The sequence below is a fragment of the Fundulus heteroclitus genome, chromosome 2, assembly GCF_011125445.2.
Source record: "Fundulus heteroclitus isolate FHET01 chromosome 2, MU-UCD_Fhet_4.1, whole genome shotgun sequence".
In the NCBI taxonomy this organism is placed as follows: Eukaryota; Metazoa; Chordata; class Actinopteri; order Cyprinodontiformes; family Fundulidae; genus Fundulus; species Fundulus heteroclitus.
The window spans coordinates 1,881,380-1,900,227 of record NC_046362.1 but is presented as its reverse complement, the minus strand read 5'-3'; the positions used below and the strand labels follow the sequence as shown (position 1 = coordinate 1,900,227).

Below are 18,848 nucleotides of genomic sequence, written 5' to 3'. Positions count from 1 at the left end.
CAGCATTATTCCTGAGATCTTACACTAATGTGAAAGGAACAGTGGTGGATGGATGGGAAATGGACGGGATAAAACAAAGCTGTTTGATTTTTCACCACCTGGTCCAAGGTTTATTTTAACAGACAGCTTCCTAAACACAGACATAGAAACATTTGAATAATTCGAAAGGGAAAATGTACTGTGATAAAGGTTTTAACATATTTATTGGTCATTTTTGGAATGCTACATGTAACAATAGAGTGCTTTCAGTAATATATTATTAGAAATTGCAAAATCTAATAGTACATACTTAACCTAGGTAGTGACTGAAATTAACCTCAGACAAGTTTATCAGATGCAGAAAAACATTTCATCCATTTGGAGCTGGGCTACTGTAAGCTTGTATAATCAGGATACCAAAACATAATAATGCAATTTAAAAAAAATCACTCAATGTGTTTAAATTCATTCTAAATGCTGCAAGAAAATATGTGAGCACAAATACTCTATATTTTTGCTGCCTTCCATTGGCAATAATTTTAAATCTTCCTTTTATATATAAAGCTGCTAACAAGTGCTGCTTTCATTAATGGTTTCTGGAATTGCCATTTCGCAGGAAGTGACACTGAGATGATGTGGATGAAATCTAAACTCTGAGCTTGTCCTGGTCACAATGTCCTGCTTCTAAAGGAGTTTGTGTTGTTGTCAGAACTGAGGACATGAATCTAGATGCTTGCTGAAGATTCTGTTGAATGATTCCTATTTTTTAGGGTTTTCTGCTTTCATACAAGTAAGATTTCAGTGTGGTAAGAGGATCTTGTTCATTAACAGAACTCTACTTCTCTCTGCTGGACACCTACCGACAGTGCAGCTCAAACAAAACAGCTTTTATCTTCCAGAATGCTTCCAGACAAACACATGGATCCAAGTTTATTCAGTTTATTCATGCAGCACAGTTTCACAGCACTGATCAGGTGTCAAAGGTATGATGCTCATCCATTCCCACAAGGACAGATCCAGTTCACACCCATCTATTAAATTATTCAGTCACTTCAGTTCAGTCTAATTAGATACAAATCCAATTATATACAGTCCAATTCTATCCTAGTTATGATACAATACAGTCAAATTTCTCCTGAGAAAGTATGTGGCGATAGTGGGAAGGAGCAACTCTTTTCATAAAGTAACACATATTTATGTAAAAAGCAGTGTTAGCTGTTTTTCATGCAAAGAACAATAGTATAAAGAGTAAAATATAACAATGGGGTTATTTTTTTTGTCCTAGCACATTTTGCTAGTTGAAGCATATACTTTCTGTTATCAAACCATACATATAATAATATGTGTAAATTTACAGATTTTCTTTTAAAACTTACCAACACATATCTTTCCCCTTACTGTTTGAGACTGAACAGGGTTGTTCTGTGAGGTTTATGCTAAACATGAATTCACATTATGACAAACCTCAGACATATTAGCGTAATCAGCAACATAAAGGAGTAAATCCGGTCGGCGGTCCCACTCCTCGGGTTGACCACCGCTCCAGAGATGACGTTCAAAGTGAGGACAGAGTGGCACGGCGCCTCGCTGTAGCACATACAGTTGAAGCTACGGTTAAAATAGTTGATGTCGTCCTGTGACAGGCCTCCTCTCACAGTGAGCGGACCTCGCTGGGAGCGCCGCTCGATTGTGAAACGGCGTGCGTCGAGATGAAGGTAGACATCATCGTCCCAGTTCTTTCGCACACAGCGACCCTGGCTCTGGCAAAGAGCCTCGCTGCACAGACGCGTTGCCGTGGACACGTTGAGGATGTATGGGTTCATGACGCGGTCTAAGTGATTCAGAGCATCGACGCACGAGTCCTAAAGAATGTTGGATTGTCGGTTAGCGGAAGCTGGTGAAACTGTGAAACAGAAAAAGGACATTTATACATTTATGTCCAATTTACCTCTGTGTCTGTGACATTCATGTCTCCCCAGGAAACAACACCAGCAGCTCCAAGGGCGGCAGCTTCTCCAATGGTATTTACAAGGTCAAACTGCAAAACAATCAGTCACGACTCACTGGAGAGGGAAGATGGGCTTTCATACTAAAACTGCAACATACAATATGCATGTTGGCCCTTAGAACCCCATACGGTTAAAGTGTTCCTGAACATGTTGCACCCAATGTGGCCAATGATATGACTTTATGTTTATAAGAGCAGCACTAAAACTTCCCAAAATTCTATTTATTTATTTTTTTACATTTTTGAGGCACTAGTGAGCATTTCTTTTGTAAGTGGTGTGAGCAGATTGTAAAGCACAGGGAATGGAGTCCTACTGAGCACAAAACGATGACTGGTTCCGATCGATCTATTCAACCAGTCAGATCCCTTTGAGTGTGCTAACGTAAATGTGAAGATCAAGAGTGAGCTAAAACAATGGATTCCTCATCCCACAAGATTAAAACCGCCTGTTTAAAATTGGGTACCAAGTAGGAATGGACATTTATCATGAAATATTATAAACAAAAAGTTATTGCAAAAAGATTTGTAATTTTTTGTGAAAACAATAAATTAAAATTGATGAGGTTGCAAACCCCAAAAACCAATTGTGTGATTGAGATTTTGACTTTTGCTGTTTGTACAATACCTTTGCCACTATTGTTTCCATGAAAGCATCCATAAATGTCAATATATTTGGAAAATATAAATGAATGCATCTATTGTGTGCTGTTTAGTAGTATCTATTCATTCTGTGGAGCTAATGGCAGCTTGTCATTATACTGCAACATACAGATTTTGGTCCATATCATCTATTGCCCGGTCCCTGTCTTGTAGCAGGAAGAGATTTGAACTTTCAGAATATGGACACTAAGGTGCTCGTGTATCATGAATATGTCCAATTGGTCTTTGTGGGTCTGAAAGGAAGATTCTTTAAGCTTCTCATGCATGGGCATGGTTTCAAGAGGTCAACAGGACCGCATCATCTGCAGAAATTAAAGGCGAGGCCCTGATGTTCCCAAACATATCCCCTCTCTATGACTATGCCTTGAGATCCTTTTTATGAACAATATAAAGATGATCAGTGACAAGGAGCAGCCCTGGCAAAGTCCAACAAACACTGGGAATAGACTAGACTTTGATCCAAAAATGCAAACACAGTCTAGCTTTGAGCGTGGAACGGCTGGATAGCACCTACAAGCCACCCAGATATCTCATCTTCCTGCTGAACAACTATGCAAAGAAACTGAAGAGGTTTTGTTATGTATCAATGAATCAACATTGGAGCTCATAATACCGATAAATCAGTGATATGTTTGGAGGAAGAATGACAGACGTTTAATAAGGAAACCACGCCTACAGTGAAGTATGATGGCGACACAGTGATGCTTAATGGGTATTTTGCTTCCTCTGGTATTGAAAACCTGGAGTCTGTGGGAGGCCAGATTGATTTTAAGAAGATGTCTGTCTGTAAAAAAGGTCATCTACTATATACTCAAGAACCTCCTCACGAGAGGTTTGAATAATTTAAAATTAAATATTTTAGTAAATTCTAAGTTGAAATTGGGTTTCTTTTATAGATATAAATCATGTTTTTCTTTGCAAGTTAGAAAACATTCGATCACTTCTACTTTTTTACCTTTGTTAGACTATGGAGACCTACTTTTTATGCACACTCCAGGTCAGTTTGTAAAGAAATTGGATGCTGCTTATCACGGTGCATTTTGTCACTGGTTGAAGCTATAGTGTACATCATTGCTCCTTATTTTCAATTACACATTCTCCATCTTAGTATACTCCTAGGCTCTCCCACTGGCTGACCTTTATGTCTACATATATGTAGACATTTTAACGGATGTGGCCTGCGTTCTCAGGACTTCATCCTGATGCAGATCCCGAGAGTCAGAACTGAATTTGGAAAAAAGGCTTTTAAAAAACTGGAATGACGCACAAAAGGACTTGAAATTGAGAAATCTTTTATCTCTGGCAGAATTCAAATATTTTATAAAGGACAGAGTACAAAACATGATTGGATATTGTCTGCAATTTGTAAACTGATCATTTTACAGTGATGTGTTCAAATGTGTATTTGAGCTGCTGTCTTGGCCAGGTCACTCTTGGAAAAGAGGTCTTAATCTCAATGAGATTTTTGTTATCTAATATTTCTATTCACCAAGTCACTTCATTTAAAGAATTTAGAAAAATATGGAACTGTAGCACAGTTTATTCTTTAAAATAAGCTTTAACCTGTAGCGCCCGTAGCTGGAACCTGTAGCAATTCAAGATGGATGCCTGGGGTGTACACACACTGCCCTTATAAATAATGAACCTTGAGATTAAAAAAGCTGGATGTGTGTGAGCTGCATCTTACCTCTGACATGTAATCATCAAAGCTGTCCTTATACACAGGCCTTATGTAGGCATAGATGGGAATAGAGTAGGAGCTGTTGGGCAAAACTGAGACCCTCATGGCCTCCTGGATACGATGGCGTACAAACATGCGGGCCTGCTGGGTATCTCTCAGCACCAGCTCCAGATAGATTGATGGGAAGAGAGCAGTGGACTCCGTCCAAAGCCAGAGCAGTTCATCGTTCCTTGACTTCTCAATAGGAGGGCATTCTCCAGTGAAGCCTGCCATATCATGGTTGTAGTCATAGTTGTAGCAGTCAGGGTATAAGTAATAACCCCAAAGTCTGTTTGGCCTCAGCCGTTTGCCAAGTCTGATGGATCGGAGAAAGTATTTTTTGGCTGCACGTTGGAACAAAACTTTTGCCCGTTCTTCTGCCTCATCGTCTGACAGAGATGAATTTTTCTTCTTGACCAGTTCAATAGAAATTTCTCGGTAGATGTCTTTGCTTCCCCAATTTCGGATCCATTGTGGCCTCCATTCTTCAAAGTCAAGCACAGCAAGTCCTGATTGGTTCAGGGGGATGTAGTACTCAATGTCGTCTTCAGCTAACTCACGATGCTCCTTCAGGTCCACCAGCTGTGGGAGACCATCATCGTACATCTCTCCCGTGTCTTCATCTACGTAGGGGAAGAGGCCAAAGCGATCGGTATAGAATATGGAAATGCTCTGATTGGTTGCAGATTTTAGTGTGCTGCTGACCAAACTGAAGTAGGAGAGGTCGAGACGTATTCCGAAGCGGCTTTCACAAAGCTCAGTTGGGGCATTCCACATAAACATAAAGTGGTGGCCTGGAGGCACAGGCGTGTCTGTCCTTGGTAAGGCACTGCTGGGGCCCAGGGTGAGGGCCAGGACAGGAACACAGAGGGATAAAAAGTTCAGAATGCTGCCGATCAGTGGGCTCTGGCTCATTTTGAAAGTAATTAGATCTGGAAGGAAAAAAATAAGACAGAATAGATAAGATCATTGAGAGACAAGGACTACTCTTTGTCCAGTTTGGTTTAAAGGTAAATGTTAACTCAAAAATAGGAAAAAATATAAAACTGGCCTTTTAATAGAGACTTAAACATTATTGTTTGACATATGTAGATTAGAATAATTTGCAAATAACTGAAGCAGCTGGAACAACCTCCACTGTGGATAAGTGCCCTCTCCACGCTTCACAAGTTTTAAAAGGGGGAAGACAGTTATCATTTTCAGAAGACTAATAGTATCATACCTGATTAACTATTGTTGACAATGGCTGACAGACCCCTCCCTGTCCCTCCTGAACCAACAAGTCCATCAATTAGCACAGAGGTCTTTTTACTAGCAAAATTTAAGAGTCTCCCTGAGCGTCCAGGGACGCCACCCCTCCATGCATGTGACCACAACATTCCTCCTGTGAACCAGGCTAATGATGAGCCTAACAACTCTCTATTGAGAGGGGCGATCAGCTCCAGGTGGATCTATATGTGCATCTAAGGTCTAATGAGACCTCCTCAGCAGGTCTATAGAGCTGGGAACTCCACACTACTCCAGACATTTTGAATTGAGAAAGCTTACTGGATGTGAAGCGGAACGTCTTTAGCTTCAGAATAGAAGTCCAGTTGTTTTATTCAAAAAGTCTGGAGTAATGTGGAGTAACAAGCTTTATACCATTGCCAAACAAAGGCCTTGCAATGGCTTAGATTCATTTGCATTAATTTGCATGTTATCTAAGCCATTGCAAGGCCTTTGTTTGGCAATTGTATAAAGCTTGTTACTCCACATTACTCCAGACTTTTTGAATTGAGAAAACTTCCGGGAGAGGAAGCGAAACGTCTTCAACTACGGAAAACAAGTCCAGTTGCTTTGTTTTTTTACTTTTTTTTTGGAATAGTTGTGTTGTCCTTTCAGAATTGGTATTAAGGTGCTCATACTGGTATTTGAAACTCTTACTGGCCCTAACCCAACCTATTAGCCGGAGATGCTTCTGTCCTACAGCCCCTCCAGCCCCCTCAGGTCTTCTGGAACGGGTCTTCGGCTGGTACCTGTAGGGAGAACTAAAGCATGCGGTGAGGCGGCTTTTTCTTGTTGTGGCCCTCAGGTGTGAAACTGCCTTCCTGAAGACCTGGGAGCATCTGGGAGTCTGAATGTTTTTAAAAGCAAATTAAAGACACATATTCAGTCTGACTCTAGGTTAAAGTTTACTGCCTTTTAGTTTTCTCTATTAGTTTATTATTTTATATAGGCTTCAGTTGTTAACAGCTTTAGCAGTCTGATCTTTTTATGTGCTATTAATTTATTACTGTTTATGTTGTCATTAATCTTTAGCGTGTAATTTTTGTGGAACGTTTTAAATCAAATTTGTATTTGTTATTTTAGATGTTTTTGTTTACTAACAGTAAGCATTGCAGTTACACTTTACGTAGACCAAAGCTGAATGATTTCAATGTGTAATAGAAGAACTAAAAAGTATATGTCCCCTGTAATTAAAAGAAGAGACTTTACAAAAGGTTAGAACTGTAAGACTGAGCACAGTTTGTACTGGAACTGCTACATTCAGCAATCTGCTGGATTTGACACACACTGCTTTATCCAACATGTTCTTACTTCATATTATTGCAACATTAAAAGACAGTAAAAAGGGAGTGTCTGAACATCTAGGCAAAGATTGCTTTAGTGTTTTTACATAACATTTTAATGTGTTAACATGTTTTATTTTATTTTTCGAATTTGATTATAAAATGAGAAATAACTACTATATGTACAGATGGCAGTTCTGTGGAAAATCTTCCATTTTGACGTCTGCTTTACTTGTAATAATACTCGGGATGAGACAAGAAACAGTTGGAATCTTTAGGCTTGCCTTTTTATTCACCAGCATTTTATTTTGTGTTGATCAGTAAAAGAATATTCCGTTCAAACTGAATTGTTATAATGCTGAGGTGGTACCACATGTGCTAACATTGGAGAAGTTCAAATAGATATTTCAAATAACCTGTAGACAACGAGCTGATTCAGTTTTTTGGCTTATCTGTATTTAAGGTATTTGATGCAGCAGCAGGTTAACCTGAAACCTCTGCAGTTTCTCTCTGTTGCTCTCATTCCAGGACTCGCTCAGAGAATCCCAGAATGCACTTCTCTAATTTAATGAAAGCAGGTTGTGGCGCCTGGAAACACTTTCTGAAAGTGAAACAGAGAGCGGAAAACAAACCAAAAAATGTAGCCGTGCAAAAGGATGGTCGTATGCAGAGAATATCAAGTAAGAGCTGCTGATGCATTGCAAAACATTGTGACTCCCTCCTGAAAATGGCAAATCCAAAATACCAGAACTTCAAAGGGAAACAATGAGCAGCAGCTTTCTTAGGCACAAAGAAAAAACAATAAAGAAAAAGAGAAGTCTATGAAATGTGAAATTCATGCATAACTATGAAATGAAAACGTCCTCTTAAAGTAAACATTCTCCCCTGTTTTAATCATTAAAGTGTGTAACTGCTCAGTAATTATTGCACAATCTGCCTGTTCTATGTTAACTGGTAAAGGTTCTGACATGTAGCTTTACACACACACTGCTGTTACTTGTTTCCCAGACTGTTACAATCAAAACAGGCAACCGGTTCAAAATAGAAAGTTTGTGATGACAGCTGGTAAATTTGACCCTTGAACTATTCAGGTCACGCTCTCCATAAAACGTTGAGTTTACACCGGACACCTGAATAAGATGTTAGTAACAGTACCAACCTGGTCGTAGGGTCCACCCTCCTGGGATTCAAACTGCTGCTTATCAGCTTTTAGTTATGAACACTGTGTCCTATTTCCCCTCTTAAAGTCTTTAAATAAGTTGTTGCAGAAGGCGGAGCACATGTGGCAACCCGTCAGAGCGGACTGATGAGCAGCGTTCAGGTGTTGCTGACTAGGCTGTCCTGTTCCTGCTGGGAGGGACACTTCTGTGAATGGAGACAACCTGTGGACACATCTGCCTAATGTCTCAGGGCTGTGTACAGGCATGTGAGGAATCCAGGGAGAGGTGGAACCTTGACATCTGTGATCAGAAATGTGCTTAAGTGGAATTGAATGGGCTCTCGTCTCTAGAGTCATATGATGCAGATCTGCTTATTCAGCATTTCAGGGTTCTTGTTTTATTGTAGACAAGGTATGTGGTAATATTTCTTAATCATATTGAACAAATTCAAGAAAATGTCTGTTATACATTTAATGACTTATTTCAGGCATAAAAAGCAATAAGCTGTGTTATAATTCAGTGTTACAGAATTAAATCTTGCTTTGTTACATAAATGTAAGAGGAACATATTCAATGTTCACTTGTGAATTAGTGGATGTTGTGTGCAAACGAGAAGGAATCATGACCATCTCATTTAATGCACAGGCTGATTCCATGTAGAGGATCAGTTATAGCAGCTGTGTTTTAAGAGTCTGAGGAATAAACTGCCTGATCTTCCAAGGTTAACTGTGGTGAGAGCTGTGCTGTTGTCTATATAAATAAATAAACAGAAAAAAATTATAGGTATTCTCGTTAGATTTCGACTGGCTGTGCTCGGCATGACCAGGAAACCTGTCGGTCATCATGACTATATTAAGTTTATTTTGCTCTTTTTGGTGTGACAATTGTGTGAAAGAGGAAAAACACCAAGCCTTTATTGTTTTGCCTCATATCTTTATTTCGAGAAGGTTTATGTGATATATTTGCATCACAGGAATGACTACACAACTGGATTTGGGAGGCAGCGGGAGACAATTATTCTCTCCTCTGACAATTCAAACTCGTATCAGTTGAACTTTAGCTGGACGCCGCAGCGCAGGAAAGCAGCTCCACCCAGCGTAGCACTGACAGGTGAAGTTTTCCAGCCAGTGGTTGAGGTCGTTGGCAGACGGGAGACCGACAGCAACGTACTTCCCGTTGGCCTTAAGGATTTGGAAGGAGGCGGGGTTCAGGTGAAGGTAGTGAGGGCTGCTGTAGTTCTTCCTCACACAGCGGCCATTTCCCTGACACAGCACCTGACTGCAGAGCATGGCAGCGGCGGTCACGTTGGCAACATATGGGCTAAACGTGGAGGACAGGTACTCTGACAGGGACTGGCAAGAAGCCTACACAGGGAGGAAAGCTGGATGATTAGAATGTGCATCATTACAGTGGCGTTGCATAAATATTCAGAATAAATTGTAGATATTCTGAACAACTGTTGTTTAAAAAAAAAAAAAGAAAAGATTTTGTCTTCAATTTGAGCTGACAATACACATCCGATAAATAATGGCAGCTCTGGCCTACTCTGTGCCAACTTGTTTTGACTCTGATAAGATAAAATAAGAGATTAGATAGACTTTATTGAACTCACAGTGGAGAAATTCACGTTTCACATCGGCTCAATAATGAAAAGAAGGTGCCAAAAGGAGGAAAGGGTGCATGAGGTGTATACAGTGCATCCACACATATACAGTGGATTAAGAAAAAAAATAAAAAAATTAAGCAGAGATTTATGATGACCTATGTACATTTAAGGTGATTTATATACATATGGATAATCCTTGTAGGTCAGGTGACTGATTCTGGTCCTTGACAAAAACAAAATATCTTGCAGTAACCTTCTGCTAGTGGGTAGAATGTGTTGGAGATATACAGCCACATTTCCCTACAGCTGACCACAATACAGAACTTTGCTCATGTCCTCATGGTGGGTACCAATGGATGCATGGTAAGCACCGGATTTCCTGCTCTGGATGGCACCATTTTCTACCAGAAAGAGTTGGGAACACAATGAGCAGAAGTGCAAATGTTTGGATTGGCAAAGTGGCAAAATGACCAGTCACGGTAAATGGCATGTTAGGAGCAAAAACATTCAGAATGATTTTTTTTTTTAAGCAAACATATAGCTGCATAATTTGATATCACTTCACGTTTCCATTTACAACTTCCCCCCAGCCCCCAAAAAGATTCTGGCTGGAGCTAAATGTTGAGCTTGATGGTCCGTTGTGCTCCACAGCTGAAGGAAAACAGATGATCAAACCCAAGCAGGATTTTAGTGAATGAAAACAGAAAGGAAAAGGAAAAGTTAGGGGAAAACAGAAACACCTGAGTGGGATAGAAACAAAGTGGTACATGCTTTGTGAAACATATCAGCTTTGTGAAAGGGTCAGAAAATATTATTTCTATATAAGGAATGTCGTCTTCGTGTGATCATGACTGAGAACAACACACGTCAGACACCAGTGATTCTGCAGTTTACATGCTTACATCTGGTTAAAAACTTAATCCCCTTACTACAACTGAGACCAGATATTTACATATGCTTTATTAAAAACACAATCTTTGGTCCCATTGCCTGACATTAAATTCAACAAATTTATGCTTTTATAGGTCAATGAAGCTCGCAAAATTATTTTAATTTGCTAAATGTCAGAAATTGTTTGAGAGAATTTATTAGGGAACTGGTTTTAATTGAACATTTTATCAGTATTTGGTAGTATTTTCTTTTAAATGGTATCACTTGGTTCAGATGTTTTGTCTTTTCTTCTACAGGTTTCCCACATTAGTTTGTTGAGATATTGGCTCATTCCTCCCGACAGAGCTGGCTTGAGTTATTGCTAACCAATAAGCTGTTGCTGTTTATGTCTACTACTATCAGTTTTCATAACATTAACAGCCAAGACATTTACATCATTACTATAATTTTTAAATTGCACATTAAGCTCGTTTTCTCATCTGCCTCAGCAGCGTTCTATCTGTGCTGCATCATTTTAGTGAGAAGTCCTGCTTGGAAATAACAACTGTTGATGTACAAACTGGACACTTCACCGATTAAAAAAGGATGAGATGAGTTTATAATACTGAATCAAATTAAACTGTCCTTCAGTTTTAGTTTATGCTTTCTTGCCAGACTAAATAAACAGTGAACCCGGAATTTGAGTCAGACTCGGTGTTGCGTTTTAAAAGGTTAATAAAGAATAACAAATAAAACCCTTGTGAAGGCAGGCAAAGATCTGCAAGAGCCTGGCAAGACTGGGAGCAGACAGGCATACAGGGCTGAGGCTTAGGCAGGTGCACCAGGCAGGCTTGGTAGAAAACAGGCAGACAGATCCAAAGGACTTGGCAAGGTCCGTGGTCGTGAAACAGTCGAGGTCAATGTCTAGAAAAACTAAAGCACTGAAGTTTCTAAATAAGGGCAAGGTGAGAAAAGGAAATCCATAATATCCAGAACTTTGTCAGATAATGTAGCAGGGTAAACAAGGAATGCTGAACATCTGACTAAAGGCTTTAGATAATCTGGCACCAGCTGACTGTGGAAGCCCAGTATAAGGCAGGCAAACAGGTGATTAAGTTACGGCAGAGGAACACAGGTACAGCGGGTTGGCTGGGTTGCGTGGAGGTAGATGGGCGCAGATGCAGATAGTGAACCTGATTATAGCTGCAGAGGCACACAAGGTCTGCCAAGCCAGAACATGACACAAACAATAAGTCACAAACAAATGCATTTGGGACCTATTCAGTGGACTTTAAAAAGTTTCAATCTGAAGTCTAAACCTGGACCTCCAGAAACTCTGACTCAGTCTAGTCTTAGTTTAAAGGTTGGAATCATAGCCATGAATAAAAGTACCATCGCCTCGTGTCTAAATGGGGCGTACATATAGCTTTAATGTTAAAATCAGTTCTCCTGCTTCCCGGATGGGTCATTTCTGCAGGCCATCTTGTTTAAAGGCACCTTTGAGGCTCTGTCCACAGATATTCTATGAGGGTGAAATCAAGCCTTTGTGACGGGCATTTCCAAACATTGACTTTGTCAAGTCATTTTGTAACTAATTTGGTGGAGTGCTAAGGGACATTTGCAAGACCCATTTTTGCCCAAGCTTTAACTTCCTGGCAGGTGTATTAAGATGTTGCCTACTTATTTCCACACGGTGTTCTTTCCTCATGATGCCATCTATTTTGTGCAGTTCACCAGTCCTTCCTGCAGCAAAACGCCTCAGAGTTTTGAGGCTTCCTCTTTTGTCTGCAACTGTACTAATGGTCGTTATGCCAGCTGGAGCGGCAGTAGAGGGGTAACACTCGTGGCTTGATACACATCTTATTTTGGTCTATAGACAGTGCTCAAGCCCCATCTAGAGGTGAAAAATCACTTAGTTCCTCTTTAACTTAACTTTCAATTAGCTCTAATGTTGTGAATGTTGTGAAGTCAGAAACTTATATAGCTATGACATAGTCTAGGCTTTCTCAAGTTGTTTAATAGCATAGCAATATTAGTGTTTGCAAACTTCTGATAATAGTAATAAATGTTCTGATAAAGTAATAAAACATGTCTCTCTCCCATTTCTCTGGGATTAAACAAATAATACTAATGGTGGTATTCCTAAAACAGAAAAATTTTCCTCTGATTTGTTATTCAGATTTATTGGCAGAGAGAGTGTTTATCTGGTTAGAGCTTTGTTTATTTGGATTATGTTGAAAGAGCAGCAGTCTGTTAACTGATTTCATAAAACTGAGTAAAACAAGGTATCGCTTTAGTTGTTCTAGTTACCAAACCAAAAAGCTGCTTAATTTAGCTTTGAAATGGTTTGTTTGACATTAAATTAAAGAAACCCATAACCCCAGCAAAAGAAAAAAAATGTCCATTGGCTGTTTAACATATCTGCAAAACAGAGATAAGAAAACCTTAGTGTCCTTTCTCTACAGTACACTCCACTTAAAAGAGGAAATGATGACATTCAGATTTTTGCTGATTAAAACCTGGTCATCTATGTTCCGGTTAAGATGTTTCAGCAGTTTTTTTAATCATGTCTGAAAGCAAACACAGAAGCCTTCAGTGGCAGATCTTGACCCTCTGCTTTAGAATTGGGGAGCAATATCGCTGCTTCATTAAGGGAAGAGACAAGATGTTCAGTATGCATGCTGACAAGTGAATTTTATATCAACACACATTTTTCTTTTATGACTTCAGGCCTTGAAGGATACCTTGTTATTGTAGTCCCTGGTACCTCCCCATATTACAACCCCAGAGGCACCCAGAGCTGCGGACTCTCCAATGGTGTTAACCAGATCCGTCTGAAAGAGCAGGAGCAAAAACACAAACATGTGATCCAAATAGAACATTTTCATTGCTCCCTGTGAGGACTATGGGCGTTTTTGTCACACTGTGATATTTAATTTGAAAAAAAAATGACTGTTTGACATTTGAAAATGAGCTCCTAAAAAGCCTCTACTCATCTGATGACGCATCTGTTATTAAAAGTCTTACATTAACCAAGCAGAATGTAAGTTCTTGGTATACTGAACTCATTGATTTCATGGGAACTAAGCTGATCTGTATCGTAATTTCAGTCTTAGGACAATATCATATTGTACTTTAAAATAAAAAATAAAAACCCGGAGGGTGGGGTTACCTAATAAATGTGTCACCACAAATATACCAATTGCATGATTTTCTAATAGTGTGCAGCCATGACTCAAGGCATAAGGTGAACAGGTTGCCTGTTTCATGTAGACAAAATTTTCTTCATATGATAATCTCGCCTCTTAATGAATGTTCTCAAATAATATGTTGTCTTTTTCTAAAACCTTCAATGGAAAATTTTGTTCTGCATTAAAATATTATTTCCTTTTAAATTGTTTTATGCATCTTTATCAAGTGGAGTATATTAGTGTGGAGGGTACTATAAGATCTTCTAAAACATGAAAAGCTTTCATTCGTTTTTATACTCGTGGTATTACTAGTGGGTGGTACTCAGCACCTGGATGCCAATCCCACAGGAAAATCAGATCCTATTCTGGAAGATTATTAGCAACTAGAAGTAAATGTGGACAATACAGAAGGAATGTTGTGAAAGTAATCACCTGAGTCTGAAACTTTTGGGTCTGATCCCGGTACAGAGGTCTGGAGTAGACATAGACGGGCACAGTATAGGGGCGGTTTGGCAGTGCCGCCACCCTCAGCGCCTCCTGGACACGATTGCGGACATAGAGTGCAGCACGGGGGGAGTTTCTCAGCGTCAAGTGAAGGTAGATGGAGGGAAAGAGGGCGGTGCTTCGTTCCCACAGCCACAGCAGCTTGTTGTTCTGCTTCTGAGTTTTAGCGGCGCATTGCCCTGTGTAGAGTGGCTTGTCCCATCCGTAGTTGAAACAGTCAGGAAGCAGATAAAAGCCCCAGCGGCGGCTTGGACGCTTGCCGATGCCAATGCTGATAGTTTTCTCCATGAAGCGTCGCCCAGCTTGCTCAAACTGGCTCTTAGCCATTTTGGAAACTTGCTTTGTTGACAAAAATGGAGCCAGCTGCAAAGCGTGAGTAAGGGATAACTTCTGATAAATACGTTTTGATCCCCAGTTTTGGTCCCACAGAGGACGCCAGGACTCCCAGTCGATCACAGCCAGCCCAGGAGAGGAATCTTGGGAAATATAGCGATCTATTGTACTTTTGGCCTTAGCGAGATGTTCTGTCAGGTTGCCATTTTGAGGGATACCACCTTTGTAGATCTTGTGCTTGATTATGTCAACTTTGGGATAAAGGCCGAGGCGGTCTTCATAAAAGATGGTAAGAAACTGACCTGGCACAGCTGAAGGTGTAGTCACTGCCTGGAAGGCAGCGGTGTCAAGTGGAATTTCAAGTTGTTTGCATTGGTCTGTGGGGGCGTTCCATATGGCCACGAAGGGATGGTCACGGACCAGCGGTGGCTCAGTACGTGGTAATGCAAAAGCTGATATGATCATACCCAGGACAAGACAGGAAAGAAATGGTGAAGCCATTGTTATGATCCTGTAAAAAGAGAAGAAACAATATAAAAGGTTAAAAAACATTACACATGAGATTATATACCACATGGTATCAAATAACAACAGGTAGCTGCAAGCACATGAGTACATCAAGATTCTGGGCTAAATACATTGTCATTACAGTTTATTGAAGGAAGAGTAAAAAACACTATTAATTACACAAATTTTCAATTCCATTTGGATCCTAATCATTTGAAAAATCTGAACAATAAAAGAACGCATCCATAAATACACCTCCCACGGAGCAGCAAGTATTACATGGATAATCAATATTTAGAAGTAACCCTTTGTCAAAGTGGAGAATATAACCTGAAAACAACATGGTCCACTGAGCTCCAGGACAGACTTAGCAAATACTTCATGTAGAAAAGAGATCCAACGTTTTCCTTTCAGGGACACACTGAGTGACAAGCAGGTGGCTGCTGAGGAGTTAAACTCACAACCTCCTGATTGTCAAATGATTCTTCTATATAATTCAGTTGAGCGACGACACAGAACTGGTGAGTGACTCAGAGGTTCATGTAATATTCTTATAAGCGCATATTTATCTGTAAAGTAAAATTTCTTCTTAGCATTACCAAATAATATGTTTTATCGAAGGAAACCAAGCTACTGCCTTATTTAGTGTCCTGACAGACGCCCTACTTGCAATGGCCCCAGTGGGAGATATATTTATCAAAATATTTTCGGGTTTTTGAAACTTTCAACTGGACAATAATCTAGCATAAATAGAAACGTTGTTTTATTCTTCATTACAGGGTCTTACAGATAATGATGACCCAAAAATCTGTCTGTCGTAAGATTTGAATATTGCATATGATCTATAAAAATGTATATTTTGAACAGAAATGTCAGGCTTCTGAAAAGTAGGGTTGGCGTTACGGTTAGGGTTTGGGTTTTCTATGAATTCAGTATTTGTTAAGGGCTCCTTTTGCATGAATTACTGCAACAATATGGCATAGCATGTAGCCAATCAGCTCCTGGTTCTGCTGAGGTGTATTGGAAGCCCAGGTTGCTTTGATAGTGGACTTCAGGTCAGTTGCATTGTTGGGTCTGGTGTTTTCTCATCTTGCTCTTGATAATGCTCCACAGATTATCTATAAATTCAGATTAGGCCAGTTTCCTGGCAAATCAAGCACAGCATCATCTGAACCAGCTTTTGGTACCTTATCATGGTAAAGGGTTTTGAGTGTTCCAATGACCCGAGGAGCTATGCTGTCAGGGGCTTCATGCCCCTAGTAGGGTTACCTAAGGCAGACAGGTCCTAGGTGAGGGTTCAGAAGAAGTGCAGCTCACATACCCCTTATGAAGAAAAACATATTTGGAGCCCTGCCAGGTAAAGCCCGAAGAGGAAACATGAGCCCTCCTTCCAGTGGGCTTGCCACATGTGGGAAAGGCCAAAGGGGTCAGGCGCATTTTAAGATGGGTGGCAGCCAAGGGCGGGGACCTTGGTCTGATCGTCGGCTGCAGAAGCTGGCTCTCGGGACGTGGAATGTCAGGAGTGGGCATACTTGTTGCCCCTTATCTTGGTGCCTGTACGTTGGGGTTCAACGAGAGGGTGGCCTCCCTCCACATACGTGTGGGGGGAAGGGTTCTGACTGTTGTTTGTGCTTATGCGCCAAAAGGCACCCTTTTTGGAGTTCTTGGGGGGTGGGGGGTACTGGAGAGTGCTCCTCCTGTGGACTCCTTTTCTTCTGCTGGGGGACTTCAACGCTCACCTGGGCAATGTGAGTGTTCTCCTCAGTTGACCAGAACCAGCAGATGACACGGCACTACAAACCACCACTGATTGTGGAAATTTCACACAGGACTTCAAGCAATGTGGATTCTGTGCAACTCCATTCTTCCTCCAGACTCTGGATCTAGGCTTCCAAATGAAATGTAGAATTCACTTTCATCTGAAAACAAGACTTTGGACCTCTGAGCAACAGTCTAGATCTTCTCCTTAGCCCAGGTAAGATGCTTCTGAAGTTGTCTCTGGTTCAGGAGGGTCTTGACATGAGGAATTCAACATATGTAAACCAGTTTTTTTAAATTGGTCCCATGTTATATTTAAACATTTTAAACATAGAATTTTGACTTTTCATTATCTGTAAGTCATGATGAACAAAAAGACAATAAATAAAAAAAATAATTCTTTGTGCAACAGATCTAATGCTTTCTGAAACCAGTGGAAGAAAAACATTGAAGTTTTTCTCTGTATTCTAATTTTGTGTGACCTAACTGTATATAGTAATATGTGGCAAGAAAAAAAGATCTTGGTTTTGCTCTACAAGTACATGAACTACTGTTGTTTCCACAAAGTGAATGTTTGAGCCTTTGTGTTTTCTCTAAGTATCTCAATTTATTAAAAGAAAAACATGAAGACACTTTAACTCAATTTTGGAATGAGCTCCAAACATCAAACTTCAAAAGTAAGATTTACAAGTGGTGGTTTTCACAAGATCAAACAATACCAAGTTTATGTTGCTGAAAAAAAATACATTTTGTTAAATAAATATATTGAAAAATTATTATATTTTTGCCTTTGTTGGCTCTCGATCAACAGGTTTTGCTCTAAATGTCAGCCTTGTCCTCACTTGCTTATTAAAAACATATTAATGCGGATAACATGTTAAGTGCATAGAAATTTAAATCCCTCTATAAATAAAAGTATGTAACTCTTCAGATGTCACCATGTCCTACCTGCAGTTCTCTTGAGTGATCTGTCAGGCTCGGTCAAAACTTTCTTAACTCTTAACACTATATTTATTTGTTGATTCATGGTTGAGAGGAAGTGGTTTCTTCTGGCTGATTGGCCACTTCTACACTTGGCGTGGTCTCACGTATGGAAAGTACAAGACTGAGTGGAGGATCCTGGGGTGTGATGACGTGGCTGTTTTCTATACATATAAGATAACACAGGAAAACAAAACAAAAAACGTCTGTTTTTAGGTGGAGATGAGGATCAATTGATATTATGGAAGGTAGAGGGAGCTGAGGCGAGGAGCGGAGTCACACTCCTTGCCGGTTTGTAGCAGTAATAAATCAAATTGTTGTTTGTCAACTACCATTAACAATTAAAAACTATCAGAAGAAGAAGTGGGGAGGAGTGAAATAAACAGGAGCTGAATAGAGAGACACACAGGGAATTAAGAGCTAAAAATACAAAATGTACAAAGAACAAACATGAAGTAAAATGGTTACATCTAGAGAACAAAAACAGACATAAAACTGAAACACCTAGGGATCATGACAGTCAGATGTATTGACGTCTAGATATCATAATACAATGACTCAGCCATGATGTCTGTTAAAACTGATAATGTAGTGGTCAGTCTCCATGGAAACCAACTCTTGTGCTTGAAGGGTGCTGATGTTCTTAAGTGTCCAGGTCTTATTTCAAGTATGCACCCCATCATCAGCATGAAACATTTAGAGAAACCCCACACAGCCAGAAAGATGTTAGCGGCTGGTCATAAACAGTCTCCGATCCAGTCTCTGGGCTTGACATAGCTCTCTGTGTCTGCGTATGTGAGCCATTTGGACCTCATAAACAAAAACATTTCCAGCTCCAACAGCACAGCCTGCAGCTGCACACAGAGTGGAGACATCGTATCACCCCCCGGTGTCTGTTTTGAGAAATATATTGATCTGAAGAATCTGATGCACATAATAACATGTTGAGGAACAACAGTCCTGCATGACACAAAGTTCAGTGCTAAATGGACTTGACTCTAGGGCAAACCTTAGACTTTTAT

The 18,848-nt window shown here is 40.1% G+C and overlaps 2 protein-coding genes across 2 annotated transcripts; both read right to left on the bottom strand.

Moving 5' to 3' along the window:
- Positions 1–904: 904 nt before the first annotated feature.
- Positions 905–8,247, bottom strand: LOC105934785 (hyaluronidase-5-like). Its single transcript, XM_012874928.3, has 4 exons — positions 8,076–8,247; positions 4,335–5,299; positions 1,928–2,017; positions 905–1,841 (listed from the first exon to the last, which is right to left on the bottom strand). Exons 2-4 carry the CDS (start codon positions 5,280–5,282, stop codon positions 1,428–1,430), a joined length of 1,452 nt encoding a protein of 483 aa, XP_012730382.2. The 5' UTR covers positions 5,283–5,299; positions 8,076–8,247; the 3' UTR covers positions 905–1,427.
- Positions 8,248–9,014: 767 nt separating this feature from the next.
- LOC105934784 (hyaluronidase PH-20) lies at positions 9,015–17,810 on the bottom strand. Its single transcript, XM_012874927.3, has 4 exons — positions 17,794–17,810; positions 14,176–15,091; positions 13,297–13,386; positions 9,015–9,440 (listed from the first exon to the last, which is right to left on the bottom strand). The coding sequence occupies exons 2-4, from the start codon at positions 15,079–15,081 to the stop codon at positions 9,111–9,113; spliced, it is 1,326 nt and encodes a 441-aa protein (XP_012730381.2). The 5' UTR covers positions 15,082–15,091; positions 17,794–17,810; the 3' UTR covers positions 9,015–9,110.
- Between the last annotated feature and the right edge of the window lie 1,038 nt (positions 17,811–18,848).

Bases quoted from the DNA above. Each gene is read 5' to 3' on its own strand.
- LOC105934784 (XM_012874927.3), bottom strand. From the start codon at position 15,081: ATGGCTTCACCATTTCTTTCCTGTCTTGTCCTGGGTATGATCATATCA. The intron at 13,387-14,175 runs GTGATTACTTTC...CTGCTCTTTCAG, and splicing joins CCCAAAAGTTTCAGACTCAG to ACGGATCTGGTTAACACCAT. The intron at 9,441-13,296 runs GTATCCTTCAAG...CTCCCTGTGTAG, and splicing joins CCAGGGACTACAATAACAAG to GCTTCTTGCCAGTCCCTGTC.
- LOC105934785 (XM_012874928.3), bottom strand. From the start codon at position 5,282: ATGAGCCAGAGCCCACTGATCGGCAGCATTCTGAACTTTTTATCCCTC. The intron at 2,018-4,334 runs GTAAGATGCAGC...ATTGTTTTGCAG, and splicing joins TTGATGATTACATGTCAGAG to TTTGACCTTGTAAATACCAT. The intron at 1,842-1,927 runs GTAAATTGGACA...AACATTCTTTAG, and splicing joins TGAATGTCACAGACACAGAG to GACTCGTGCGTCGATGCTCT.